Raw genomic sequence first — 25,290 nt, 5'->3', positions numbered from 1 at the left:
TTAGTACCACACGCCGCCAAGGATTGCGGGAAACGTGGTCTGTCGGCTCGTCTATCGCTATCGTATGGCCCACATCTTACAATTTGTCGGAAAGTTTAACCCGCCAATTTATCTGGCGGTGGCAAGTACCGTTACAAAGGCTGTCACATTAAAACAGCACTTGCATGTAGGCTCCCTATTTCTCCATTTTCGCCACAGCGACACAGCTTTTGGCTGGGGCCCTAGTGGCTTCTCCACTGTATAGCTTCCAGTGCACTAGCAGAGAGAGAGAGAGAGAAAACCAGGAATGGATGGGAAAATACCACTTCATATTGAAGTATTCGAACACTTCTTCTGGGCGAGGCTCGTGGGACAACGTGCTTTAATAGCAGTCATTTTAAGATTTTTCAGAAAAGTGTTTCAGGGCCCCTATAAGAAGAGGGTATAGACATCTGGATGCCTAAATTGAACCTGCACCTGTGCAGGGCAAATGGGAAGTTTGGGTGTCCCACGGCATTATTGTGGGCACCAAGTGGACTAAGAGGAGCTCTGCTTCCCTTCTTTACGCTCGCAGCCTTTGTCGGCCTTGTTCAATTGCTCTGTAAAGCATGGCATAGCAAAGAGCAACTTCAGGGCCCGTTTGGTTTTCCTGCTGCCATGCTCTATACAACCCACACAGGCCTTATTCATACTGCTTCAAGACATATCATGCCACTTTGCACAAATGTAGTTGAAGATATTCCAGCAAAGCTTTTTGTTGGGCTAGTTGGTGCATTACTGAAGTACTATAGTACTATATTTGTGTATATATATTGTGTGTTTCCGTCATTAAAGCATCAGTCGTTAGTAAGCGCTCGTCCGTGTCTCTTCTTGTGTCGTCTGTTTGGCGCTATAGTACTTCAGTAGTTGAAGACTACAAAGACTACACCCTGGAAAAAAAAAAATACTTGGGCCATAGCCAACAGAGCACATACAGAAAAGAGCACTTGTCGCTTTAAAAATATTTGCTATGAAATGCAAAAATCTTGGACTAAGACTACTAAATGTTCATGTCTTGACCCACTATCACAGTATGTAGTTATGTATGCTAAACTGTCAACTTGTGCACGGTTTTTTTTACTCTTGTGTACTTTCACATGTTCTGTGCCTTCGTTCAGTTGTGTGGAGATCTCCACAAATGTTCATGATATTTCACTGTCCACAGTGCCTTCCACTGTTTAGTTTTCCTTGCAACAAGGAGTAGGTAGCATCACCAAAAGTGCCAACCTCATTTCAATTCACCTATAAAAAAAATTGTCAAATACGAGACAAAAAGCATTTATTTACATCACATTGTCACTGAAAATGACCATGCATAACAAGAGCTGTGGCAAAGCACGGTAAAGCTATATTAGACGCTATGAAGAAGGAAGTAAAAGCTGCAGTGAAGAGGAACAAAAGTCACAGGGAACCTTCTCACAGGATGCAACATGGCAGTTCTTGCTTTTAAATTGCACGGCTGTAAAAATAACATTACAGAAGACATGAACCAATGCCCTGCGGCATGCTGTCGTAAAGAACAACCAGGAATAAAAATATTGGTGGGAATCAACTGGTCTGTTGCAGAAGGTCGTTGAACGTCTATATCGCTGGTCACTTCAGCAGCAGAACAGATTCGAGACTTCTCAGCATGTTTCAGGACAGTCCGCAGTCACTGCAAGGATATGACAAACATGAGTTAATCAGCAATTGTATCCTAGCACAGTCACGATTGAAAGTGTACACAAATCAAGTAACATGAAATTAATAATGCACCTATTCAGTGGCAAATCCTCAAGACAGTTTCTCCGCAAGGCTCCATACCTACACTGAGCCATTAGAATATGACTATGTGAGAAGGGTGCCTATTCAGTGCCTATACATAACAGTTGAACCCCTTTATAGCCGACACGTACTGGTGAGCAGCTTATGTCTCTTATACGAGAGGTCTCTTATAAGCAAGGTACAAAGTTCCAATTTTCTAACCAGCCCTTATTTCGATGTTGGCACCATATAATTAAAGCAAGCACGAAAGCAGGCTACAACCCGTTGAAAGAAAGGTTTATTATATGACATTTGTTGTTAAAATGTTAGTGGTGAAATAGTTCTCAAGCTTGGTTTGCTTCACGGCTGCATTCACAGTGTTCTTCAGCACAGCTTCTTCCAGCTTGGTGACAAGGCTGAGATCCTTCACGGTCAGTGGTCCAAAGCTGTATGTGGTGACGAACTCGGCTAAGTACTGTCATTACCTCCCCAGAAGTCATTGGTGCTGCACAATCACTTTCGTTGTCAGACACATCTGTGGCACTGTCTTCACTTTTCTCATCTTCCTGCACCATCCTGATTATGTTCTCATCACAGAGGTCTTCTGTAACAGCAAGATTGTCATCTGCTTCAACAAAGCCCTGAAATGTGCCCGACTCATTAAAGTTCCTCTGAATGATTGGCCAAGATTCTGGCTCGTTATCTACAGAATCAAAGTCTTCATCTGCAATGTCTTTGTCGGTGTCTTCCTGCTGCAGATTAAAACCTGCTTTACGGAAGCACCCTCTCACAGTGCTGCACTTAACGTCATTCCAGGAGCCAAACAGCATTTCAATTGCTGTCCTCAAGTTGATCGCTGTTTCCCGCTTCTGCAGCATATCAAACAGCAGCTGCTGAACAAGCCATTCTCTGTACTTTGCTTTAACAGCTCTTATGACCCCTTAATCCAGAGGTTGTAGCAAAGACGTGCAGCCGGGTGGGAAATAGCTCAGCTCAACAGCTTTCAGTGGCAGGGTTTTCATGTGTGCCGAACAGCTGTCTAGAAACATGAGAATTTTTCTGTTTTTCATTGCCATCTTCTGATCAAAGCTAGTCAGCCATTTGTTGAAAATCTCAGCTGTCATCCACGCAGCCTTATTTGCAGTGTACTCTACAGTCGTAGAGTAGTTCTTTAGGCAGCGTGGCTTTTTGTACCAGCCAATAACCAGAATTTTTTTTTTTTCAGTTCCGTCCATATTAGTACAGACCATGGCTGTAATACAATCTTTTGACTTTTTGCCTCCACTGAAATCTTGACCAGCAAGGAAAAACGTTTTTCCAGGGAGCATTTTGAAAAATATTCCCGACTAATCCAGGTTGAACTAATCCAGCAAGCCTTCCTTCCTCTCAGCAATGTTTGCAATGTCCTGTCTTTCCACTGCCTTACGGAATTTTCGTTGGCAGCTTCGCTTTCGCCGCAAACAGCTTTGTAGCCGATTCCATGCCTATGCTTGAAACGGTCGAACTATCCTTGACTGGCCTCAAACTCAATGCCAAGGCCAAACACAAGCTTCCTGGCTCTGGCTTGAACCAAGGGTCCGCTGAGCGGTATGTTCTTGCTCCGCGCATCATGTATCCAAAGAAGCGCTTTTTCCAAGGCAGGATGAAATGACTTACGCAGTTTCGATCTGCTTGCTCCGGTTGGCGCTTCTTTTAGCAGCTTCTCTCATTGGGTCCAAATCCCAATGACCGTCTTTCTGGACAACCCAAATTTCTTAGCAGAGTCAGCTTGTTTCATTCCGCACTTTATATGTGCAATGATGTCGAACTTTTTCGCAACGGTCACGGAACTTTTTCGCAACGAAGCTGTTCTCCATACTGATGCGATGACAGCGAGGCAACAGCTGTCCACATCAATGAAGCACGTGAAGATCAGTTGCACATGGATCAGTCGGACAACAGCACATGGAGAAAGAAAATTGGAACAATAGGGCAATGGCGATGGCGATTCGGCTATACACTGTGGACAGGGTTGATTGAGTTACCTGCAGGCTTGCCAGGCGAAGCAAAACTAGAAATCATAACGAAACTAAATAAAAAAAAATATACACGGATGTATAAATGGTGAAAATGATGGGTAAAATAGACGATTTCTAAAAGCATAGCCTTTGAGATGTGTTGCTCAGACCACTGTCGCCCATAACGACAACCAGCTTGTTTTTATTTGGCTTGCCTATTGTCTCGCTTTCAGCTGATTCTAGCTCGCTCAAGCCGACCTCGGAATATGAAGCTCCTGTCTCCGCCGCTTCGGTGGCAGTAGAGTTAGTATATATGGCTTTCTGCGGGAGCCATATAGAGTAATTCTAGGTGGAAGAAGCAATTACTGCCATCCATTAGGCGAGTAGGAAAACAAAACTTGCTCTTTATGACCTCCGAGATATGCGCACGCTAGCGCGCATATCTCGGAGGTCATAGCTTTTTTTTTTTACGCTTCTCCTCACAACTACGCTCCCCTCATCACTCCCATATGTTCCACTCTTTCCGGTCTCTCCGCGCGCACCAGCCGCCATGCCGGCGGCTTGAAGTTGAGTTGTCGCCGAGCAATTCCGAGAGTTTGCCTCGCACAAGTGCCTGCACGCGTGGTCGCCGCTCGTACCTTTGGGCGAGGAAAAACCAGACAGACGTTGAGGCCTGGTTTTTGAAAAGCGGGCCCGCTTAACGGGGCGAAGTGCCGTTGGCCTTCGGTCTTGTCATGTCACAGCCGATTTGTTGCTCGCGCACTGGGAGCGTGCTTGCATGTCCTCATCGTCTTTCATGGTCTGATCACTGTGGCGCATAGTTGCTTGCTACGTAACCTTGGTGGTAAGCTTGAAGTGCTTCTCTGTGAAGCACTCCCATTGCAGTGGTCTTTAACCATATATTTCTTTTTTTTTCACTTCCACAACGGACGTAACTGCAGTCAGTGGCAGACGGCACCGCATGTAAGGTTTGAATGTCTGTTACAAGCAAGGTTATTGACCAAAATTTACGGACAACTTGTCCTTTACAACCGCTTGTCTCCGACATCCGGTGTCTCTTACAAAAGAGGTCCAGTTAATGGGAGAGATAGGGCGGCCAACCATGTGTGCGAATAGTATCCATTATACCCGACTGTCCGTTATATCCGTGCCTCTTATAACGGGGTTCAACTGTATCCTTAATACAGTAAGTCAAGCTGAACCAATAAATCTGCATTCACAGGTATTCAAAACATTGCTTATACTGAACAGTTTCAGTCAGAATGAATGTGACGTAAATGTAGGACAGTAAATGCAAAGCTCAAAACAAGCTCCTGTGAGGTTACATATCCCATCTACAAATCAGTCAACTGCCACACTTAAATTCCGCTACATTGAAACATCAAAGGAAATGCAGCCTCATCAATTTTACTTGCTTGATACATCCTCACCCTGTTCTGCCAGCCCCATCTGTGGGAGTGTTGTGCCTTCCCTGTGCAGGCTTGTCTAAATGAAGACAGCGGTGTCTTTCAAAGCATGGCCTCTGAGATACTTGGTAAAATACGACCTGTCACGGTATATTGCAATTTGACAATTGTGCCACCAAATGCTACAATTTGCGTGAAGAAATGCTACGTTTATCTTTATCTGTTTAACTTCCCCTTTGTGTACTATTGTCATAAGAAATAGTAATGCCACCAGGCTGCAAACAAGTAGAATGCATTGCTGCATTCGTAAGAGTGGCATACTTCAAGCTCCAAACCTTCCTCTGGATTTTGGGAGGCTATAGAGTGGCTGCACATAACTTCCACATAATTACATGTAACGGACATTCACATTGTTTTTTGCCTTTTCACATTTTCAAATTTTTTTCGGACAGTAGATAATGTGCTCTCAGTAATGAAAGTAGGGTAAGTTATCCCTTGGCATAATACAAATGTTGCAAGCTTTGTGGAAGCGTAAACTAACGATATGAATTGATTGGATGATTCAACTCTGTGTGTTCATGACTGGCTTTTATGTGGCATCACCTGCAACACGTCATGCCAGTGAGAAAGTGAAATTAAGAGAGCGAAGGAAAGTCTAAAATTGCAAGTGAGGGAAGATGGTCTTATGTTTGCTTACTAAAATTCTTGGCTGAATAACAGCCAAGCACAAGAGTTAACTACTGGAACTCTTCATCCATTTTGTTTTCGCGTAACGCTTAAAGCCAGCTTGAAAAATATTCACCGCCACAAGACCACTTCAAAATGCAGGATTACAGGATAGAAGGCCTTCACCAAAACCCGGTGATACAAAAGCAACAGAAAAAGTACCATATTTACTGGACTGAAACGCAAAACATTTTTTCTAAGAAAGTGGGCCAGCTAAATGCCTGTGTGTTACAATTGATACGAAACCAAAAGCACGGGTGTGTCATTGTCAAGGACCTACTGCCAGATCCATCAGACGTAGCACCGTTGCCATTACAAGACTGACAGAGCACGTTTTCGTCAAGGTTGCTGCGGGTTCATCTTGCGCTTGACTATGATCGAGAAGTGTATTCCTGGTCAATTATTTTGGGGGGATAGTATCAGTGTCACGAGATTTCGTGCGACTCGACACCGCATATGTCTGCGTATACAGTCGCCAGCGTCTCCGAAACTTGAGATTATGCAACCTGCAGTATTAAAGGCACGGGAAGATACCACTCAGGATGCCACAAGGTCTCGGCGTGCCCACCTGCCATTCCCTCAACTTGGCACTTACTCGGCTGTTACACTAACCAGGAGTGGCATTCCCCAACGATCACTTTCAAGAAGACGACTGCTTGCTTGAAATTTTGTGCGACTTGACACCGGGTGCATTCAAGTATGCAGCCAACAGCAAGCTTGGCACAGTGCCGGAGACACAGCTTTATATGCCAATGTGTCCGGTGCCAAGTTTCATAAGATTTTACAGAAATGATCACATATCCCCTAAAGATGATCATCCACAAATACTACCCTCAAGGATGTTCCACTGAGCCCCCAAAAATGCCTCACCTGCCAATGGCCGGCCAACCGCATGAAGTTGCATCACTTGCGACCATAGAGGGCAGCTGGCCTTCTGGTAGGAGTGTTGGAAGGCGCCTTGGGGGCGAGGTTGCAGCGAGGAATGTGCCTTTCGGCAGCAGTCTCGTTGAACTTGCGGAGGCACTTGGGGCACTGCACATAGTCAGGGTTCTCCGACGGAGGTGGTGGTGGCAGGTCCGACAGCTTGCCGCCGGCGGCCAGGTGTTCCTGCACCATCCTTGCCTGCCGGACTGCGTTGAGGAACTCCTCATGCTTGGCACGCCAGTTGGCCTTTTTCACCTGCAAATGCGACATCAGCGCGATTAGCATGTGGACATTTTACACATGGAGATGCAAGTTCAGAGAGCTGCTATCTCTGTCATCGACATATTACAGACAGTAAACATTTAGTATGTCGAAGGCCCCGGTGATGACACAATGACAGCATCAACATAAAGACATTTCGGGCCAATGACACCACCGCAATGCCTAGGCAGTGGAAGCAAGGGCAATGTGTTCTTTTGTTCGATTTTGGCACCTGTGTAGTTAGTACAGCATATTTAAGTAAGAGTCCTAATCACGTTATACCTGCAAGTGCTTCTGATGCTGTGTACCTTGTTTAATTCAACCAACCAGATAATTCAATCAATTTCGGAGGCCCCATGAAGGTTGAATTAATGGAAGTCAACTGTAGTAGCAATTGAAATTTCTACCAAAATTCTGAATAACAAAAAAAAAGCTTTTGCTGACATATGCAAATCTGAGAAACTCGTACACAGAAAAGAGCAATGCTGTATAAGGTAGTGCTTAAGTAATATGGTGGTTCTAGGGGTCTGGTTTTCCACTACCCAAAGTCTGGCCAAGACATCCGCAAATGCTTCGCCATATGCAGTGCAATTCCTCTGATGCGCACAAGTCTTTCCACCACTTCACTACAACTGAGCTTAGTACTTCTATACCCTCTGCTATATCAGACGCTGCTATATCCCTCTATAACTAGAGATGAAGTTAGAAGGGCCTCGCAAGACATGACCCAGGAAAAAGTGGCAGGAGAAGATGGAACAGTAGATTTATTCAAAGGTGGAGGAGATATTGTGCTTGAAAAGCTTGTGGCCCTTTATACGCAATGCCTCATGACTTCCAGTGTACCACAGAGCTAGAAGAATGCCAACATTACATGAATCCACAAGAATGGCGACATTCAAAAATTGAATTATAGTCCCATTAGTTTGTTTTCAGCATTGTATAAAATGTTCCCCAAGATAATTTCCAACAGAATCAGAGCAATGCTTAAATCAACCAAGAGAAGAGGCTGGCTTCAGGAAGAGATATTCTGCAGTGAACTGCATCCATGTCACCAATTATGAAATAGAGAAATCTGCAGAATACAATCAACAGCTTCATATGGCTTTCTTAGCTTATGACAAAGCATTTGATTCCGTAGAGATACTAGCAGTCATGGAGGCATTGCGTAATTAAGGAGTGCAGGAAGCATATGTGAATATCTTTGGAAATATCTACAAAGACTGCACAGCTAGCTTGCTCCTCCACAAGTAGGAAATTACCTATGAAGAAAGGGGTGGACGGTAATCTTTCCGATGCTATTCCCTGGATGCTTAGAAGAAGTATTCAAGCTATTAGACTTGGGAGGCTTGGGAGGAAGGCTTGGGAGTAAAATAGACGGCAAACATATAAACAATCTTTGATCTGCAGATGACACTGTGTTGTTCAGCAACACTGGGGACAAATTACAGCAAATGATTGGGGACCTTAACCAAGAAGGTGTAAGAGTGAGATTGAAGATTAATATGCAGAATACAAAGGTAATGTTCAATAGCCTGGCAAGAAAACAAAAATTCAGGATTGTCAGTCAGCCTCTAGAGTCTGTACAGGAGTAGGTATATCAAGGTCAATTACTCACAGGGGACCGCGATCATGAGAAGGGAATTTACAGAACAAAAATGGGTTGGAGTGCTACGGCAGTCATTGCCAAATCCCGACTGGGAGCTTACCACTGTCGTTGAGAAGTGTACAAGCACTCCATTCTACCAGTGCTAACATGAGGCAGAAGCAAAGGAGCTCGAGAACAAGTTAAGGACTGAGCAAAGGGTGATGGGACGAAAAATGTTAGGTGTAACATGAAGAGACAAGAAGATGTGTGGATCAGAGAGCAAACGGGGACAGCAAATGTTCTAGTTGACGTAAAGAGAAAATAACAGCTGGGTAGGCCATGTAATGCGTAAGGTAGATAACCAGTGGCCCATTAGAGTTATCGAATGGGTGCCCAGGGAAGGGAAGCGCAGTTCAGTATGCCAGAAAACTAGGTGGGCTGATTAAACTAGGAAATTCGCAGGCGCAACTTGGAATCAGCTAGCACAAGACAGGAGTAACTGGAAATCACAGGGAGAGGGCTTCATCCTGCAGTGGACATGAACAAATAGGATGATGATGATATCAGACATGTTTCTGGCCATAGCAAAAATGCTGATAGAATTTTTTATTGGTCCACTAAAGCAATCCTACGTGTTCTATACTGTTACAAGGCGTTACAATATTTAACTTATTGGAACTCTATGGGATTTATTTAGATTCTACGGGTACCATCAGGCTATGTCTCTTTGACGTCTATAAGGCCAATATATAGTTTGCATCCATAACAATGAGTGACAGCTATTTGTCGCTGATAGGACCAATAGGCTGGTATTGGTACTAATAGTATCCAGTGAGAGGAAGCTGTTTGTTTCCCATGGGACCGATAGAGCTGCGCTCACAATGTGCCCTTACTTCGTCAATACCGACCATGCTACAACACAACCATGCTGCAACACACAACCATGCTGCAACACACAACCTAACTGCAGCCATCAGACGAAAACCATTGCTGAACTCTCCTACACAGCTTTGCTGTAAATGCTCGGGCAGATCTGAGCATATTTCAGCAGCTAGACATGGCAGACCGTGAACAGGTGCCAGACGACTCCTTTCAAATCATTGCAGGTTTAAAACTTCCCGGTGCACTGCACCACACCCCGGCAGGTGGGTTGAGGGAACTTCAAGAATGGTGCATACTCAGGCCGGCTGGTGCATAGCAACTGAAAAAGCAGCTGGAACAGGATGACAGCAAGAACGACAGGGCAGTGTACAGCGGGACCGAGGGAGATTGCATTGCATGTTGAGGCACGGACAGAAGGCTAACTCCCATATTCTTGAAACGTTCTCCACTCGAGGCTCCTCCTCCAATAAACCGAGTGGAACGGAGTGCCACCCTTCGACTGAAGAAGACACTACGCTTCTCAAGAATTGCCATGGAGCATCAATTAACAGCAGTGACCACTTCTGTCAAGGGGCACTGCTGCCAACCACTTCCTCGAGATGAGGTGGAGGGCTGAGCGGAGGAACATTCTAGAATACTCTAAAAGAGCATTCTAGAGGAGGACAGCACTGTGTGGAGCAAAGAAGGCTGTTTCACGCATCTAAAAAACACACCAACTCACCGGTACTTCTTTCTTGTGGAAGCCCTTCTTCACGAATGCTTCTGCCTCTGTTCCCTTTGTCCGCATCTTGGTCGCGTCAAAGACCTTCACCTTCTTGGATGCTGCCTTCTGGCAAATGGTCCTGTGCTTTTCAATGCGGTCCTTGTTGAAGCCCCGGCCACAGATGTCACACCGCTCCTGGTTCGGGCCCAGGGGTCGAGACTCGGGAGGGACCACTTTCGAGACGTCTGCTGCCGACGTCCTCTGCTGCATGGCGACGGGTGCGGTACCGCTCCGAGATGGAGCCTGCCTTGACACTGGTGCGGTGGTGGGCTGCAATCGACAGCAGTTATGGCGAGAGCATCGTCAGGCATGCTCAGAACAGAGCCCATTAAAGCTAGCCAATCAATGCTTAGCACACCAAACAAAGCAATTTTCAAACTAGTAAAGACAAATGTGCTTTGGAATATAAACCTGTCAAAACATTCAACCTTTCTTTTTCATAAGGCCATTTCAAAGGGCCATTTAAGCTTAACCCTCAGTGTCCAGCAAGTTGTATTTAGGTATATCCTTGCTTTGACTCATCATGATTACTGTTGCTATAGGAACATTATGTATAGCTTGAAAGCAGGTGGTGAAACAGTTTTCACTATTATTATATAAATGGTGGCATCGACGTAGTTATCTGGCAACCTTTCGTGGTTAGTTTTGTTCAAAGCAAAGTTTTCCTTGCCAGCCATTTGTGGCCCTCTAGGTTATTTATGCCATGACAATACTGTTTACCATAACGAACACAGAACCCATAGATTTGCAGTAACACAACAGTAGGTTTAACAAAATACTGGAATTCTTTTACAACTGCTGCTAGTGTAGAAGAAATATTTGGACAATTTCCACACACGTACATAACGCAACCTTGGACGTTGTGCGAGGTAGCTGGTTCGTTTCGTGGTGCAATTTTCAGATAGTTTAAGGACACGTGAAGAGCTTAAAATGGACATTTTTGTGCGCGCCCATGTGTCTTAAGCTTCTACACAGACAGTTCCTGATGAAACTTGTGTACCAGTATGAACTTTCTGTTGTAACATTGGTGGTTTGTGTTTCAGTATGTTAAGTTAGTGCATTATAGGAACTCTTTTTGGACAAAGTAGTTCCGGTTTGTATTTCCTGGCAATTCGAGTAATTTTGTCCCATAGAAGGACTAATGCACAGTCTCGTGAAAGGGTCCATGACAACTCGGCAACCTTCCTAGAGGAGACCGGCCTGACTAACACGTGGCGACACTGAGTGGCTTAATGATCGACAGAGAGCACAGCAGCACATGTGCACCACTACTGCACACAGTACATATGTTTCTGTGTACAGTGGAAACTCATTCATACGATCCTGTTTTGCATAATTTCTCGGCACCAACATCCCCAATCAAGAATGCAAAAAATTATGTCCAATACACGTCCTTGTTTACCAGTTACTACGCTCCTGGAAAACGATCTTTCGGCACCAACAGCCAATAAATCGCCAAACTGCAATAGTATATGTTTTCCGGCTGGCAGAGATCCCACGTTAACAATAAAAGGCGAAATGCATGCACGACAGACAGCAGTAGGGTCCACCACGGTGGCTTCCTTGCAGCACTCGCCTTCCAATGCACTCCAGCACATCACCTCGTGGGTTATTGCGTGCTGCACATGCAGCTATCCCCACCAGTTCTATTGTGATAAGCATCTTCACCTACCTGCTTCGCCAAGCATGCAACATACTGCTGTTGAAAGCATACTGCACACTTTTAATAGTCAATAGCTTACGCGTGCTGCCATTCCCTGTTGCAGGTGGCTGGAAGCTAACGTCATGTTCCGCTTCGGCAGCATAGCATTTAGGCATCACCCGCCAGCTCGACTTGCTTTAGTTTCCCGTCTCCGCATTAAAACACTATGCTACAGGAAAATGACAAAGCATGTCTCAGGCCACTCATTTGGCATATTTCATGTGCCAAAACCACAACCTGATTATGAGGCATGCAGTACTGGAGGACTGCGCATTAATTTTGACCAGCCGACGTTCTGACTTGCACCTAAATCAAAGTACGAAGGTGCGTTTGCCTTTCGCCCCCATCGAAAGGTGGCCGCTGTGGCCAGGATTGGAGCCCGTGACCTCATGCTTAGCAGCCCAACACCAAAGCCACTAAACAACCACGGCAGGTACCTTCTTCTTTTATTAAGTTTATACCAAAATATCAGCAGTGGTACATCAGTGCGATGCAAGTTTCAAGTATTCATTTTTGTTCAGGTCGTTATGATGCAGGAAAAGTTATCAACATTTGCTACTTTAAGTCCTTGGCATCTTAAGAATGCAGTGCAGTCTTTTACTGTCAAACAATTAGGCAGACCCAACTAGACTCAAAATTAATCTTGGCGAGCTGGTGCAGGAACATCAAAACGGTATTGCCACCTGTGTGTTCCCTTGTTCTTTTGCTGGCTTATCATGCAAGCGTCCTCTCACGATAGGCATGGCTGTTTTACCATCACAGGACAAGCTCAAGGAATTGTAGTGCACTGTATGGTCCAAGCAGTAATTTACACAGAGCGAAAGAAAAAGGGCAGAACTGTCAGTTGGTCTAGGCATACGGCATAGAACAAAGTGCAGCATCAAAGTCAATACCCACGACCTAATCAGAGTGCTCTAGCCACTCGGCCACTAGAGGAGGTATGGAAGCAGTAACCTTGAAACATAAGCAACAACACTGGAGCCTCATCCGTGCTACAACTACCTCATGCAGTAACATACCTTCTTTGGCTGTTCGACTGGAACTACTTTGGCAGCAGGTGGCGTGGTGCTCAGAGTTCTGCTTGATGGCACAGCTTGAGTTCGTGCTATGGAGCTCGCAGACGTCAAGCGCGGCATGGAAACAGTCTTCGCAGTAGGCTTTTCAGACCCCTGTAACGAGCACGATTTCATCAGTGTTGGTTACTCTTCCTTATCTCTCTGTCATGTTTGAAAGTTGTACTAGACAAGTGCAGATTATTTTAAATGTCCCAGTTGCCACCGACTTTTACTTGCTCCACAAGAACAAACTTGTTCCTGCTTGCGCTTCCCAGTGGATTGTGTGCTGCCATCCGCCAGAAACATGACAAATCAGCGAGATGAAACCAACTCTTCCATGGCATTGCCAGAAAATGAAATGTACAGTCGGCAAGCTGAGCTCTTTCTCGGCCGATTTTACCAGAAACGTGTGAACGAACCAGACTCGCCAATGGCATGGAAGGGAAGTGGCGAGGGCTAATGCATTGCAAAGGCCCTCAGTCGGCCGATCTGAATGATATACAGTTGAATCTCGTTAAAGCAAAGTTGCAAGCCCCCCTAAATGCTAAAAAAAAACACTGGGAAGCATCACAGTGCTCTAAATAAATTAAGAGTATGGGTTTCTATAAACCACTTTTGGTGGTGTTATGCAGAAATTCGACGCATCGACAATGCGATACACTCTCACTTCGATGAAGAAATTGCGGCCACTGACTAAGTCAAGGTGAAAAACACACAAAGACATTTCGGAACCCGTACGGGTTTCTTATCACACTTGCCCGCTTTTAGTGTGATCAAGAAACCCGTACGGGTCCCGAAACGTCTGTTTTTTCACCTTGACTTGGTCAGTGGCCGCAATTTCTTCATCATGTTACCTGACCAGACGAACTTTCGTCGAACTCTTGACTACTATCTCACTTCATTCCTGCAATTGGTGCAGCTACCCGACTTGAGCACAGCCCCCCAAAAAGGAAAGCAAAAAAAAAGAAGAAAGAAATGTGCATACCACTCTTGTTACATTATATACCAAGCACTATTACTACACAACATCAGTAAGTTTTGATATTGTGCCACAATACCTCAACAGCCAGAACAGGCCCCTGCCTTTCGGGACCATTAAGAGCATCGAAGTATTTCATTAGGTGTTTTCCGAATTTCACAGCTGCCAAGTTTCATATTTTTAAGCATGTGAAACGCTCATAACTGCCATGCTAGCTGGAGAGCCATACTAGCAGTATCACTTAGTGTGTAACTGTACTAGTACTACCTGTTATGCAGTACTAAAATGAACATTCAGAACTGCACTTTATGTCCACCTAGAGCAACCAGAGGAGGCGCGAACAGAGATGCATGCACCTAGTGCGATATTGCCACGCAATAACCTCGATGCCGTTGAGGACAACAGTGCGGACCTGTGATACGGAACTACAAACTCTGGTCATAGTTCTTGCTCCCACAAACTTGCTCAATTTTCTACGAAAGTATCAACAAAAAATTCCAGATGCAGTTCAATGCTGAGGCACTTAAAGCTGGGACTGGCATCGATATTCTGTGTGAAAATCAGTGTTCTGCTACCATATTCAGAGTGATTCAGCGAGAAGCTAACTTGAATTAGGAGCAGTCATTTCTAACTTGCGCACATTTTTCAGTCATGAGGCAGCAGATGGACTACAGCATAGCCACAGGAAATGAAATGAAGAATATTTCCAGTATTTATGAAGTGGAAAAAGAATACATGTCAGTGTTTGCAGGCTAGCTTACAATAAACATGATGCCATCATCCCTTTTTTGATACATTTACTAGAACACCTCAGATTAGAAAAAACATGCGATCCATGGGAAACAAAACTGGACATGAAAATCATCGTAAGCCAACGCCTCAGGGTCTATGTAATCTCAAGGGCAAAAGCATTGGAAGTGCAGCCAACATACACAGCCACTCTGGTGTCCATTAGTGAGCTGCCTCAGCTGGGTCGTTGTCATGGTCATGAGGACACCACCCTTGGCAACAGGAGGTAACGTATGCTGTGGAGAATTTGTCTGGGGCCGAGTGCCATTTGCCACAACCGTTTTGCCTGCTGACATCCCATTGGTCTGTGGCCTAGTTGTCCCATTTGTCATTGGCCGAGGTGTCCCATTTGTCACTGGCCTAGTCGTCCCATTTGTCACTGGCCGAGGCGTCCCATTGTGCTGACCTGGATGGAAATCGATCAAAGTCAGCTGTCACACTTCCTGCACCAGCACCAGTCGTCATATCCGCCAGCATTCTTTCCGAGCATGACAATGCCGATAAGGCAAGGCTATCACACCTAAACTATAAAAAAAAGTTTCACCCCTTTTCAGGCCTATGCTTGTCCTGCAACAATTGTGTGTACTTCATTTGCATAGCACTGTGCTCACTGCTTTGTCAGGAGCATCAGCTTATATGTATGTGCTATTCCCAACTAGAAAATGCTTAGGGGCGCATTGTAAACAGACATGCACACGAGATTGATGACAAGCGCTGTCGGATGACAAACCTGAAAAGGTGTTGCCCTTTTTACAGTAACGAACGCTGTCCCAGTTTGAGACAGTGCACGACAAAAGTGGATGTCAAAGGTCGAGTAAAAAGGTGCAGCCCTTTATCAACTGCTCATAATATATGCCGCTTACCAAAACGTAGAAGTCATCTAAATCGGTCCTTTCATCGCCATCATCTCGAAACTGTGCCTGCAAATCTGCTGATCTTGCTACTAGGTAAGATCGCCTGCCCCCTAAACTCTGTTTCTTATCTCTTATCCACTCTTATTTCTTAGTAGCAACACATGTTTTAGCTATGCTGAATTTGACATAATTTCATTTAATTAGTCTAGCTAACTATATCTGAGTTATTGACTTATTGCTGCTCCATACATTCAAGGCACAGCTATGAATCTTTTCCCGTTCCTTGTGTGCCTTGAACAACTGATTCATTTCGCACAAGCGATTAGCCTAGAAGCCGGTTAAAGGGTTGCAATTGAAAAAGTGCCAAAGAATAAATGTGCGCCTTGGTTGAAGTGAATAAATGTAGGAATCATCCGACGATTATTCACTGTGGCATACGACTGTACCATAGCAAACTGACATTGTTTACCACTTTGTGCACGTACACACCCCTCAAAACTAAACTGAACGCATGCATAGTCATGAAAATTAAATATACAACCTGCAATGCACTTTGCAACGACTGTCTTTGTATGTAGAATAAGGAATGACAACTGGGCCAAGCACAAGAGCAAGTTTTTAGGTAACTCTTAGCTCACAAAAGTGAACTAAAGCATAATTCCATATTTACTATGCCATTCACATGATTTGCTTGCTCTTAGGCTTTCTCCTTTTGCACTTCCACAAGAAAGTGCATTGCTTGATTAAGCTAGCTCTCGTTACAGCACCTATAGAAATCGTTCAGTTTGATCGAAAGTTTTTCTGTGCACTGTTAAACATTTACACTGGAATTCTTCTACCAGCAATGTCCAGCACCATCTTAATTGACAAAACTAAATGGCACAAAATTTGCACTTTGGTAGACTCGGCAACATAATTTTTAAATGGCAGAATCTGAAGCTACAGAGACTTCTCTCGAGTTGTCCAACTTTTCGATCCCACATCTAGGCTGTTTGAGCGACGTCTCAAACAATGGTAGGTGCTCATGAGCACACATTACATTGATAATTGTGTTCAACTAATATCAATAAGAACCCAATTTTTCCCACCATGAATTGCCTTTACCCATCAGCATTTCGACAGCATATGTACAAATTATTATGAGCAATCCTTCCCGTCATGTGGGGTTTTCGCTCACAAGAGAACGCAGTCAATTTCAGACTGACCTTCAACCAAAGCAGATTGATCTCTTACATTTCTAACACTGCTTGCGCAAGTGCCCCTATTACAATATGTGCAACACTGCACATTACTGTACAGGAACTGAACAAAGCACGTGCAGGTTCCAGCACCAGTTGAGTGCACACAGACCACCTTGCTTGCACTGAAAAGCTGTTCGAATGCAATGATGAAGTATAAGGAAGCCTCTGCATACTCCCTGATGCGACAGCCATTGCTTTGCAAACCTAAAAGAATGCAGTGAAAATACAAACCAGGTGTTTGCTAGAATGAATAAAAACAAATGCTCTTTGTAGAATAGGAACCAGGAATAGTCCATCTTCACCCTGGTGAAGCTACTGCTCTTCACCATAGCTTGGGCATCGCTATCACTAGCACTGACACCAACAAATCATTTTTCTGCATGATCCGACTCAAAAAAAGTAAAACAGTTGGGAACTAGAAGCCAGGTTGCATATTTTGTATACTTAAGGTTTTCTTTACTCTCAGTAACTATACTGAAAATTGCAAATTATTAGTTTCATTCGTGTTCTTGAGGTCCTTCGAATTTTAACAAGAATTCTGAAAAACTGTCTGGACAATTATTACTGCTTTACATCCATTCAAAACGCCAATGATCAGCCTATAATTATATGTATTGCGGTATACGTTGCGACTACTATGTCTTGAAAGAAAACATTAAAACATAAAAGCACCAAAAATGAGCCTGTTTGTAGGGGTGATGAAACAGTTAACACATTGTTATATACATTCGAAATGTTCGTCAAACCTTTAGCTTTGAGGTAAATGTTCGACAAGTCTTGTGTTCTCCCATTCAGTTGACACTATTGGTGCACCATGCATCTGTGTACACTTCAGCATCTTTCAACGTACCATTCCTGATGGCTGAGGCATCCTTGAGAACACCCCCATTTTGAATCTTGCCGTTGATGTTGGCCCGTGGAACCGCCTCTCCAGCTGTCAGGGTGTGGCCATTCACATGTGACGAGGAAGGTGTGGCTTGCTTGACGATGGGTGCAGCCTTGGTGGCAGTAGTTGTTGGTCCAGGGATCCGTGTTGGTCGCGGGAGACCACTGCGCTGCTGGAGGTTCTGCTGGAACTGGCTTCTCATCTGCTCGAGGCGCGAGGCCGACATGGTGGCGCCGCCGGGGAGCTACAATGCACCCGCTTCCTGTTGCAAGAAAGGTGCCAATGACAATTCGGCAGGACCGTGCAGCTCATGCATCGTGCGCTATCGGACAATGGTGCCATATGGGCAGATCACGCCACACCAGCTGCTCTGACAAATTCAAATGAGTCTTGTAGACAACTGCGAGGTGGAGGTGTATATTTGTGTGGACGCGGGAGCTCCCATCTGCCCAGTGGTAGCACACATAATACCACAACAGACCGATTCATCAGGGTGTCCATCATGTTGGCATATTCCAATTCCCTGGCAGCATCTATGACTCTGAAGACTCAGGCACAAGGATTAAAAAAAAATGGCACTTCAGAGTTGGCCATGTGAATATGCCAGCCCATTGTGTTCAACTACTACCACTAAGCTGCTTGATGCACTTTTGACTCAATCATGCGTTTCACAATACTTCAACCACCCAGCCACACTCGCAAAAAAAGCAAAAGGCACCGTTATTTGTGGATCAGGCAGGTTCAGTCGAAAATAACAGGTCATAGCACTGGATTTCCATGGACAAAAAAAGACAGGACATGCGCTAACGTGTAGCGCATGTCCTGCCGTCTTTCTTGTCCGTGTGAATTGAGCACTATGACCTCAGTTAATGCAGCGAAGCAACTAGCCAAAAAAATCTGCACTCCTGGATTTCAGTTGAAAACATTAGCTTCCTTCTGGTGTACCACTAGCTTTGCCAGAACCAATGCGGTCGCCAATTTTCCCTATTCAAAGCAACCAGGATAACTGACAAGTTCTCTGAAAGTTCCAAATTTCCTGTAACAGTAGACAACCTGTCTATCAAACAATTACCCAGCAACATGATTAAATCATTTATCTACCAGCTGATCTAACATCACTTGATTCTTGGATTGACAAAGAATTTTAGCAGTTGGCTAAAAAGAAGCACCTATGTTCTGCATGCATTTCAAAAGGGAGGCTGAAACTAAAGCTTCCCTTTCCTTCACTGAACAATTAGCTATTCTTAATCGTGATCTTTCAGAGCATTCAGTCAAAACTTGCTCATTAAACTTCTTAGGTAGACAATATGCAATGCCAGTCATTTTAGAAAATACAGCAAAGTTTGGCAGTAAATGATATATCTAATTAAAGGCATATACTAAGGTCTAACTACCCATACAATCATTCACTGATTTGGAAATATTACTGCAAACTATAGTCAAAAAGGCAATGAAATCGAGCCCAATTGTGTTTTTCAATGAGGCAGAACTGGACCTTAATGTGTTTAACCAAAAATTTGTCACTTATGAGTACTAATTAGATGTCAGTGCCAGTCTAGCTTCAACTGAACATTGTAGGACGTGTATGAAGAACAGCACACTATAACAGTACGAAAACACTACTAGACAGTACAAGAACTACATTTAGTACTAAAATACCAGGAGACTTCTACAGCCTATATATCTCACTACGAGGAAAGTGATACACGCAAATTTGTCTTTTTTCATTTGCAAGTGAATGCCCCACGTTTGGTTGCAAACTGCTACTTAGCTTAAATGCTAAAATGTTTTACTTTGCCAATTATCCTTCGTTCACAGACTAATATTATGGATAGGCCAGCAACATATTGTACTTGCTACTAACATTTACAATCCATAATCAAGACAGTACCAATCGAACATCATACCTGCCAACCAGTGAGCTTGTAGACATGTACCAAGCATGTGTAGAGAGGAAAGGATGCACACATTATCTAAAATTTTGTGCAGAGCACACACCTTTTATAGCATATGTATGCACTTTATTAATGATTTAACTTTATATGCAGCACGAAAGCAACATCAAACTTGCAACAGCAGAGGCCAACAAGTAAATGCATTGTCTCCAAATTGCACCGACTTTTGCAGAGACTTCGATGTTGTCGATTTCCCCTGCTTCAGGAACTGTATACTTAATAAACTTGCTTGAGGCAAGTGCCCCATTAATAACTTGTCTACCTCACACTGCCACAAGAAGGCAGTGTAAGTACCATGCCTTTTTTTGCACACATATTTTGCAATATTGTGTCATTCCATTGCTTTAGTTGGCGTTCACCGCTACAGATCAAGGGAAGCCGTGGATACCTCCATGCTTTCCAAAACGACACTGCCTTTATTCTCTGTCTTCTCTTGGATTGCTGCTGGCTTCCGGGTTGTCTTGGCCTGGCCCACTACACTATATTCATCCCTGTATTGAATGAAAAGTTGAGTAATAAAGTTTACGAATGTACAAAACAAAAGAGAATAAAACAAAAGGTTGTGCAAGAAGGAGAGAATGAAAAACTAATGCTTCAGTCAAAGCCTGTAGCGCAGCGGCTTAATGCCTCATGACACTGACGGAGAGTCATGCTAGACTTCCTTACCCTCCACTGTTGTCAGCTTGGAATGGGGTTCTCTCTAGGGGTGACATGGCTGCATCCCTTCGAAACAAGGGATCTTCCATCTTCACCATCTGATTAGCAATTCCTACGTCCACACTGGACTTCCTAGAAGAAGCTCGCATTCCATGTTATATTCTTCGCCTGCCTGACTGCAGCGACTTTAGATCCTTGCACCTCTGTGCCAATGTGCAGGTCAAGGTTAAAGTATGGTGCGAGCGTATTCCGCCTGACCAGCTTGCACAGTTCAGAGTCCTTGTTTAAGCACATGTGGCTTGGTGTGGCACCTTTCATCTGCATATGCTTTGGATTTCAGTCTTGAAAGATCATCTTGGGGCACTTCATCATCATAAGCTTCAAGCCCTGGTGAAGCCATCTGCCTGGCAGAAGAAGTCGCGAAGAGTCCAGACCTCTAATGCTTGCTTCTAATCGCAGAGGTACCAGTCTCCGTCCTCTAGGCCCGAGTGCCGGGGAAGGGGAGTAGGGGGCCTCCTTATCTGGCAGAACAATAAAGTTGTTATCAGGTTGTTGTAGTGCTGCCTGCATCCACCTGTCAAACTGTATTCAGATGGAGCCTTTCGTGTCATTGCATGTGGAGTACTTGCTCTATAACACTTGAGAAAGTTGATACATGCCCGGTACACAAACTCTTCCCTGGACATGTAGTGCCTTGATTGCTTCAGTCTACATTCTAACGAAATGTTCTGCCTCGCCATTTGCGTCGGGCCAGAGCAGTGTTAGTCTGCGGTGTGCAAAACCATACTCCGAAACAAACAGTTTAAGGTCCGCTGGACTGAAAGGTGGTCCATTGTCGCTCTTCCCTTGGCAAGGGACACCAATTTGTGCAAATATTCGGCTCAGCACATGAATTGTTGAGTTTGCGTTTGTTGACGACCCAACTTCTACCATGAAGCGGGAATAGTCATCAATGAGCATAAACAGGTACTAGCCGTTGGGAAATGGACGAGCAAAGTCGATGCTCAAATTTTCCCAAGGTCCCTTCAGAAAAGGGAGTTGGTTCTACAGGATCACATTGAGAGCATGGCATTGAGGACTGACATGGATGGGGTCCAATCTCGTACTGCCTGCCCAACTAATTTGTCCAAATGCAGCTGCGGAGCAGTCGTTCAGTTTTACAATTCCTGTATGTCGATTGCTTTTTTTTTCTTCGATTGCAGCTGGCTTCTGGGTTGTCTTGGCTTGGCCCGCTACACTATCGTAGCGGCTATCGTATCGTAGCTACAAATTGTAGAATGAGCACAAATTTATAAATTACAAGTTTGGGAGAGTTGGCAGGTATGCATCATGTGCCCAATGGGTATTGTGGTTTCAAGTGAAAGGCAGATACAGATGATCCTCATGCAATTATCGGCACATACTATGCGCAAGGGTCATTGCTTCAATCCATGTCAGTAAAGTGTTTATTCGGAGATTTCCATGGCCACTAACTGAAATGCTAATTGTGATGGCAGACAGCCTTAAATGCTGCTTGATTTGGAGTTCAATAGAGTGCCACTTGGAATTGACAGGATGAGTAATGCCGTGAAACAATTTATGGTGAATAAAAATAGCCACATAACTAAAATGCAAGTCCTTAAAAATGAGGTACTTTTAGTTTGGTATGCTCAATAAAGTATGTTACCTTATGTTTCTCTAAATTACAATATCCGCCATAAAACTTTGTACTTGTTTGTTTCGATACACAGGCACTACTCGGTGAACTAAATTTTGTTGGAATAAATTCAGCAGGTAAATAAGATCACATCAGGCAAAATTGTAGGTACTTTCCACGAAAAATACTTGCAGGTAGGTTTACATTGAAATTAGCCTGTTCAATGGCAGTGTCTTATTCACCAAGTGATCACCAAATTTGTTGAAAGGAGTAAAGTAAGAGAAACTCTGCAAAGGTCTTTCATTTTTCTTTAATTGGCTAGTCCAGGCAGGAATAAATGAATTGGTCCAACATAAAATTCCGGTTTAACTTTCCTTTATTTCTTTCTTGGAAAAACTATATTACTGCATTCACAGTCATTTTAATAAGCCTGCGAGATAACATCCTATTCAAAGTTACATTTCAGCACCATTATTATTGTATGCATTTAAGATGAAAGACTTATGAACCAGGATTTGTCTTGTTTCTTGCACCTGACTGTTTAATACAAGAACGGAATAAGGATGATCATTTTTAGGCTTTAGGGAATGTTTAAATATAGCGGGTGGAAAATAGCATAATTCTGTCCTTGAGCTGGATCATTCAGAGGCGGATATTGCTTGCATGAGAAATCGAAAGACATAATCAACTAACAAATATTCACTAATTAACTTAATTACCTTATGGCACATATTACAATTTACAAATTGTGCCTGATAAATTTGCAAGTCATATCCACTTTGAAATAATTCTGAGAGATGGTACGATGAAACTAGCAGTAAAAATGCAATGTTGTCCCATGTTTTTTAACCAAAAAAAGGCACGAGTAACTAGAATTCCCATGTATTTCATCGCATAGTTTGAGAATTCATGTCTCAAAACTGGCGTCATCTTGAAAATTCAATCGAAGTGTATACGCCCTGCAAACTCACCGGCTACAATTCATAAATTGCTATAAGTGCTGTAAAGCACATAAGTTAATTAGTAGAATTTTGTCAATTATCTGAACATACGGTTAAATTTCTCGCTCAAGTAACATCCACCTCCTTGAATAATCCAGCTCAAGTACTATAATTATATACATTTACTCTATTTGGCAGGCGATTTCTTTCTGTAACACCTAAAAAAAAATGATCACCCCATACGTATAAAAAGCCACGTCAGTGTACAGCTATTTCACCCTCACAGACGCCTCCTGCAAGAGACCGACAGGAAGTTTCGGCATTGAATGCAGCGGCAACGCAGAATAAGCAAGCGCAAACACGTCTCTCAATTCCGGCTCGCTGTCGTCTCGCAACTAAAGGGCCTCCGCGCGGCCCTGACGCATACTCGCAAATCCTTCGCAGGCGTACCGTGTGTGTGTGTTCTTTGTCGTGACAGCGCAAGACCTCGGCGCATGCCGCAGGAGGTGGCGTTCTTGGACGGAGACGCTGCGAAGCGTAACCGGACGCACGAGTTAGACCGGGCGAACAATGTGTGCACGTCGTTACGTTCGCGACCCCGGCTAGGCATTCTGTGGCGTATACGCCAGTGTCAACGGACAAACGCCAGCTCGACAACAAGTGGTGCGGCTGTGTCAACTCGCACCGCCCACGTCGTCGTCGTCCGCTCGCGCCGCTGCCAGACGAGCGCTCTGTAGCAGACGACGCACCCTCTCTCCCGACCGACCCCAAGCGTATCCTCCAGCCCAGCGACTCCGTCCTATATATATATTATAGGCTTTCCGTTTGTTTCAATTTTGCGGGAGCCCGCTTTTCCTCATCACTTCCTCCTCCGTCTCTTTAAAGCCATTTGGAACGACGCATGAGGTGGGAGCGGCGCACAAATTGAGGACAGTGGCCGGTCAGCCAGGCCGCGCGAAGTAAGCCGTCGCCCGATCATGGTCCGTCCCTCAGAGCAGCGGTCTCGGCAAGGCGCGGTACCGCAGAATGGCAGGCTGCAGTTGCCGCATTTTAAGTAGCAGCTAGAGCAGCGCTTTCAAGAAGAAACAAGGACGACTGTTAGCCGATTGGTGGCGACAGCTGCTGCTGCTTTTCACATGCTAATAGAAATATGCGCGGACAGAGGTAGGGTCTCCGTCAAAAAAATTAGCAGCGTGTTAATTGCCTTCTAACTGTGTCGTCTCGCACGTCCGCGGTGCTCCTGGCGCGAGAAAGACGCCGACGATGAGGACGCGGGTTCGCGTTACTCCATTCGACTTTCGTGGTGTGCGCACAAAAGGATCCAGACGACGCGGGCCCGAATTGTGTGTCGCGTTTTGCGTCTACACGTTCCAGAGGGGGGGTCGTGATCGAGCGCAGCTCGATTTATTTCAATCATCAAATTTCCACAAATCGCTGCAACATACGTAGAAGTACGGTGCATTACAAAAGAAAAGGTCTTGTGGAAGATCGACCGTGCCGACCACATATCCTTGATCCCTTCAGCGTTGTTAAAAAAAAAAAAACATTTAAGTTTCGCGGTTGGTGGGCGGTCGACATATCGGGTCAAAATATCAGTGCGTTCCAGCAACCTGCGCCGTGTCTTTGGACCGCTTGCTCTAAAATTGCAGCGTCCGAGTAAGTTCCGTACATACAGGAGCGTACAACCGGTTTTCACAGAACAGGGGCCACCGCCCCACAAAGAAGGACGATCGAACAAAGCCAATAACACAAATTGATGGCGATTCGCGCATGAAACGCCGTGACACGTACCGAAGCGGGGGCTCTAGATTAATTCCGAGCATAATTACGCTGCGACACGAGCGGGTTTCATGGCGAAGCTCTGCTGGGGGTCGACTTCCACATATTGGCTTACCACGACGAGAGGTTAAGTCATCTGTCGCCTATGGCTCGGAGTAGCTTTTACGAATGCGTACTCGCACCTCAACGGAATGGCCACAAGTCAAGATGGCGAAGTTTGCGGGTGCGAAGAGACGATAGCGCACCTTCTACGTGATTGTCGTCGTTTCGGTGCACAAGGAAAAGTCCTCAGCCCCATGCTCGACAGGAATGACAACTGTCCCTTTACGGAAGGCAAAATTCTTGAACCCCGGTCCCAGCCGACGTCGGCATTAACTGCTTTAAAGGCGCTATAGCGTGCTTTCTAAAGGAAACGGAACTCATTGAAAAACTATGGAATGTGAAAACTGATGCATTCCTATTTCACTTTTTAATCTCGTTTTCTTATCTTTTTCTACCCTCACCCCATCCC

At 44.6% G+C, this 25,290-nt stretch overlaps 1 protein-coding gene across 1 annotated transcript in view; it reads right to left on the bottom strand.

Moving 5' to 3' along the window:
* Positions 1–1,280: 1,280 nt before the first annotated feature.
* LOC135921537 (mucin-5AC-like) overlaps positions 1,281–25,290 on the bottom strand; it is a 31,794-nt gene continuing 7,784 nt past the window's right edge. Inside the window, exons 2-7 of the mRNA XM_065455850.1 lie at positions 17,776–18,073; positions 14,974–15,236; positions 13,027–13,176; positions 10,264–10,575; positions 6,761–7,069; positions 1,281–1,672 (exon numbers count right to left, since the gene is read on the bottom strand). Coding sequence (XP_065311922.1) covers positions 6,794–7,069; positions 10,264–10,575; positions 13,027–13,176; positions 14,974–15,236; positions 17,776–18,037 — 1,263 coding nt within the window. The 5' untranslated portion in view covers positions 18,038–18,073 and the 3' untranslated portion in view covers positions 1,281–1,672; positions 6,761–6,793. The remainder of the gene's footprint in view (positions 1,673–6,760; positions 7,070–10,263; positions 10,576–13,026; positions 13,177–14,973; positions 15,237–17,775; positions 18,074–25,290) is intronic.

Source organism: Dermacentor albipictus, chromosome 7 (assembly GCF_038994185.2).
Source record: "Dermacentor albipictus isolate Rhodes 1998 colony chromosome 7, USDA_Dalb.pri_finalv2, whole genome shotgun sequence".
Classification (NCBI taxonomy): Eukaryota; Metazoa; Arthropoda; class Arachnida; order Ixodida; family Ixodidae; genus Dermacentor; species Dermacentor albipictus.
The sequence above is the reverse complement of the archived record's forward strand: the minus strand, read 5'-3'. Positions and strand labels throughout refer to the sequence as shown.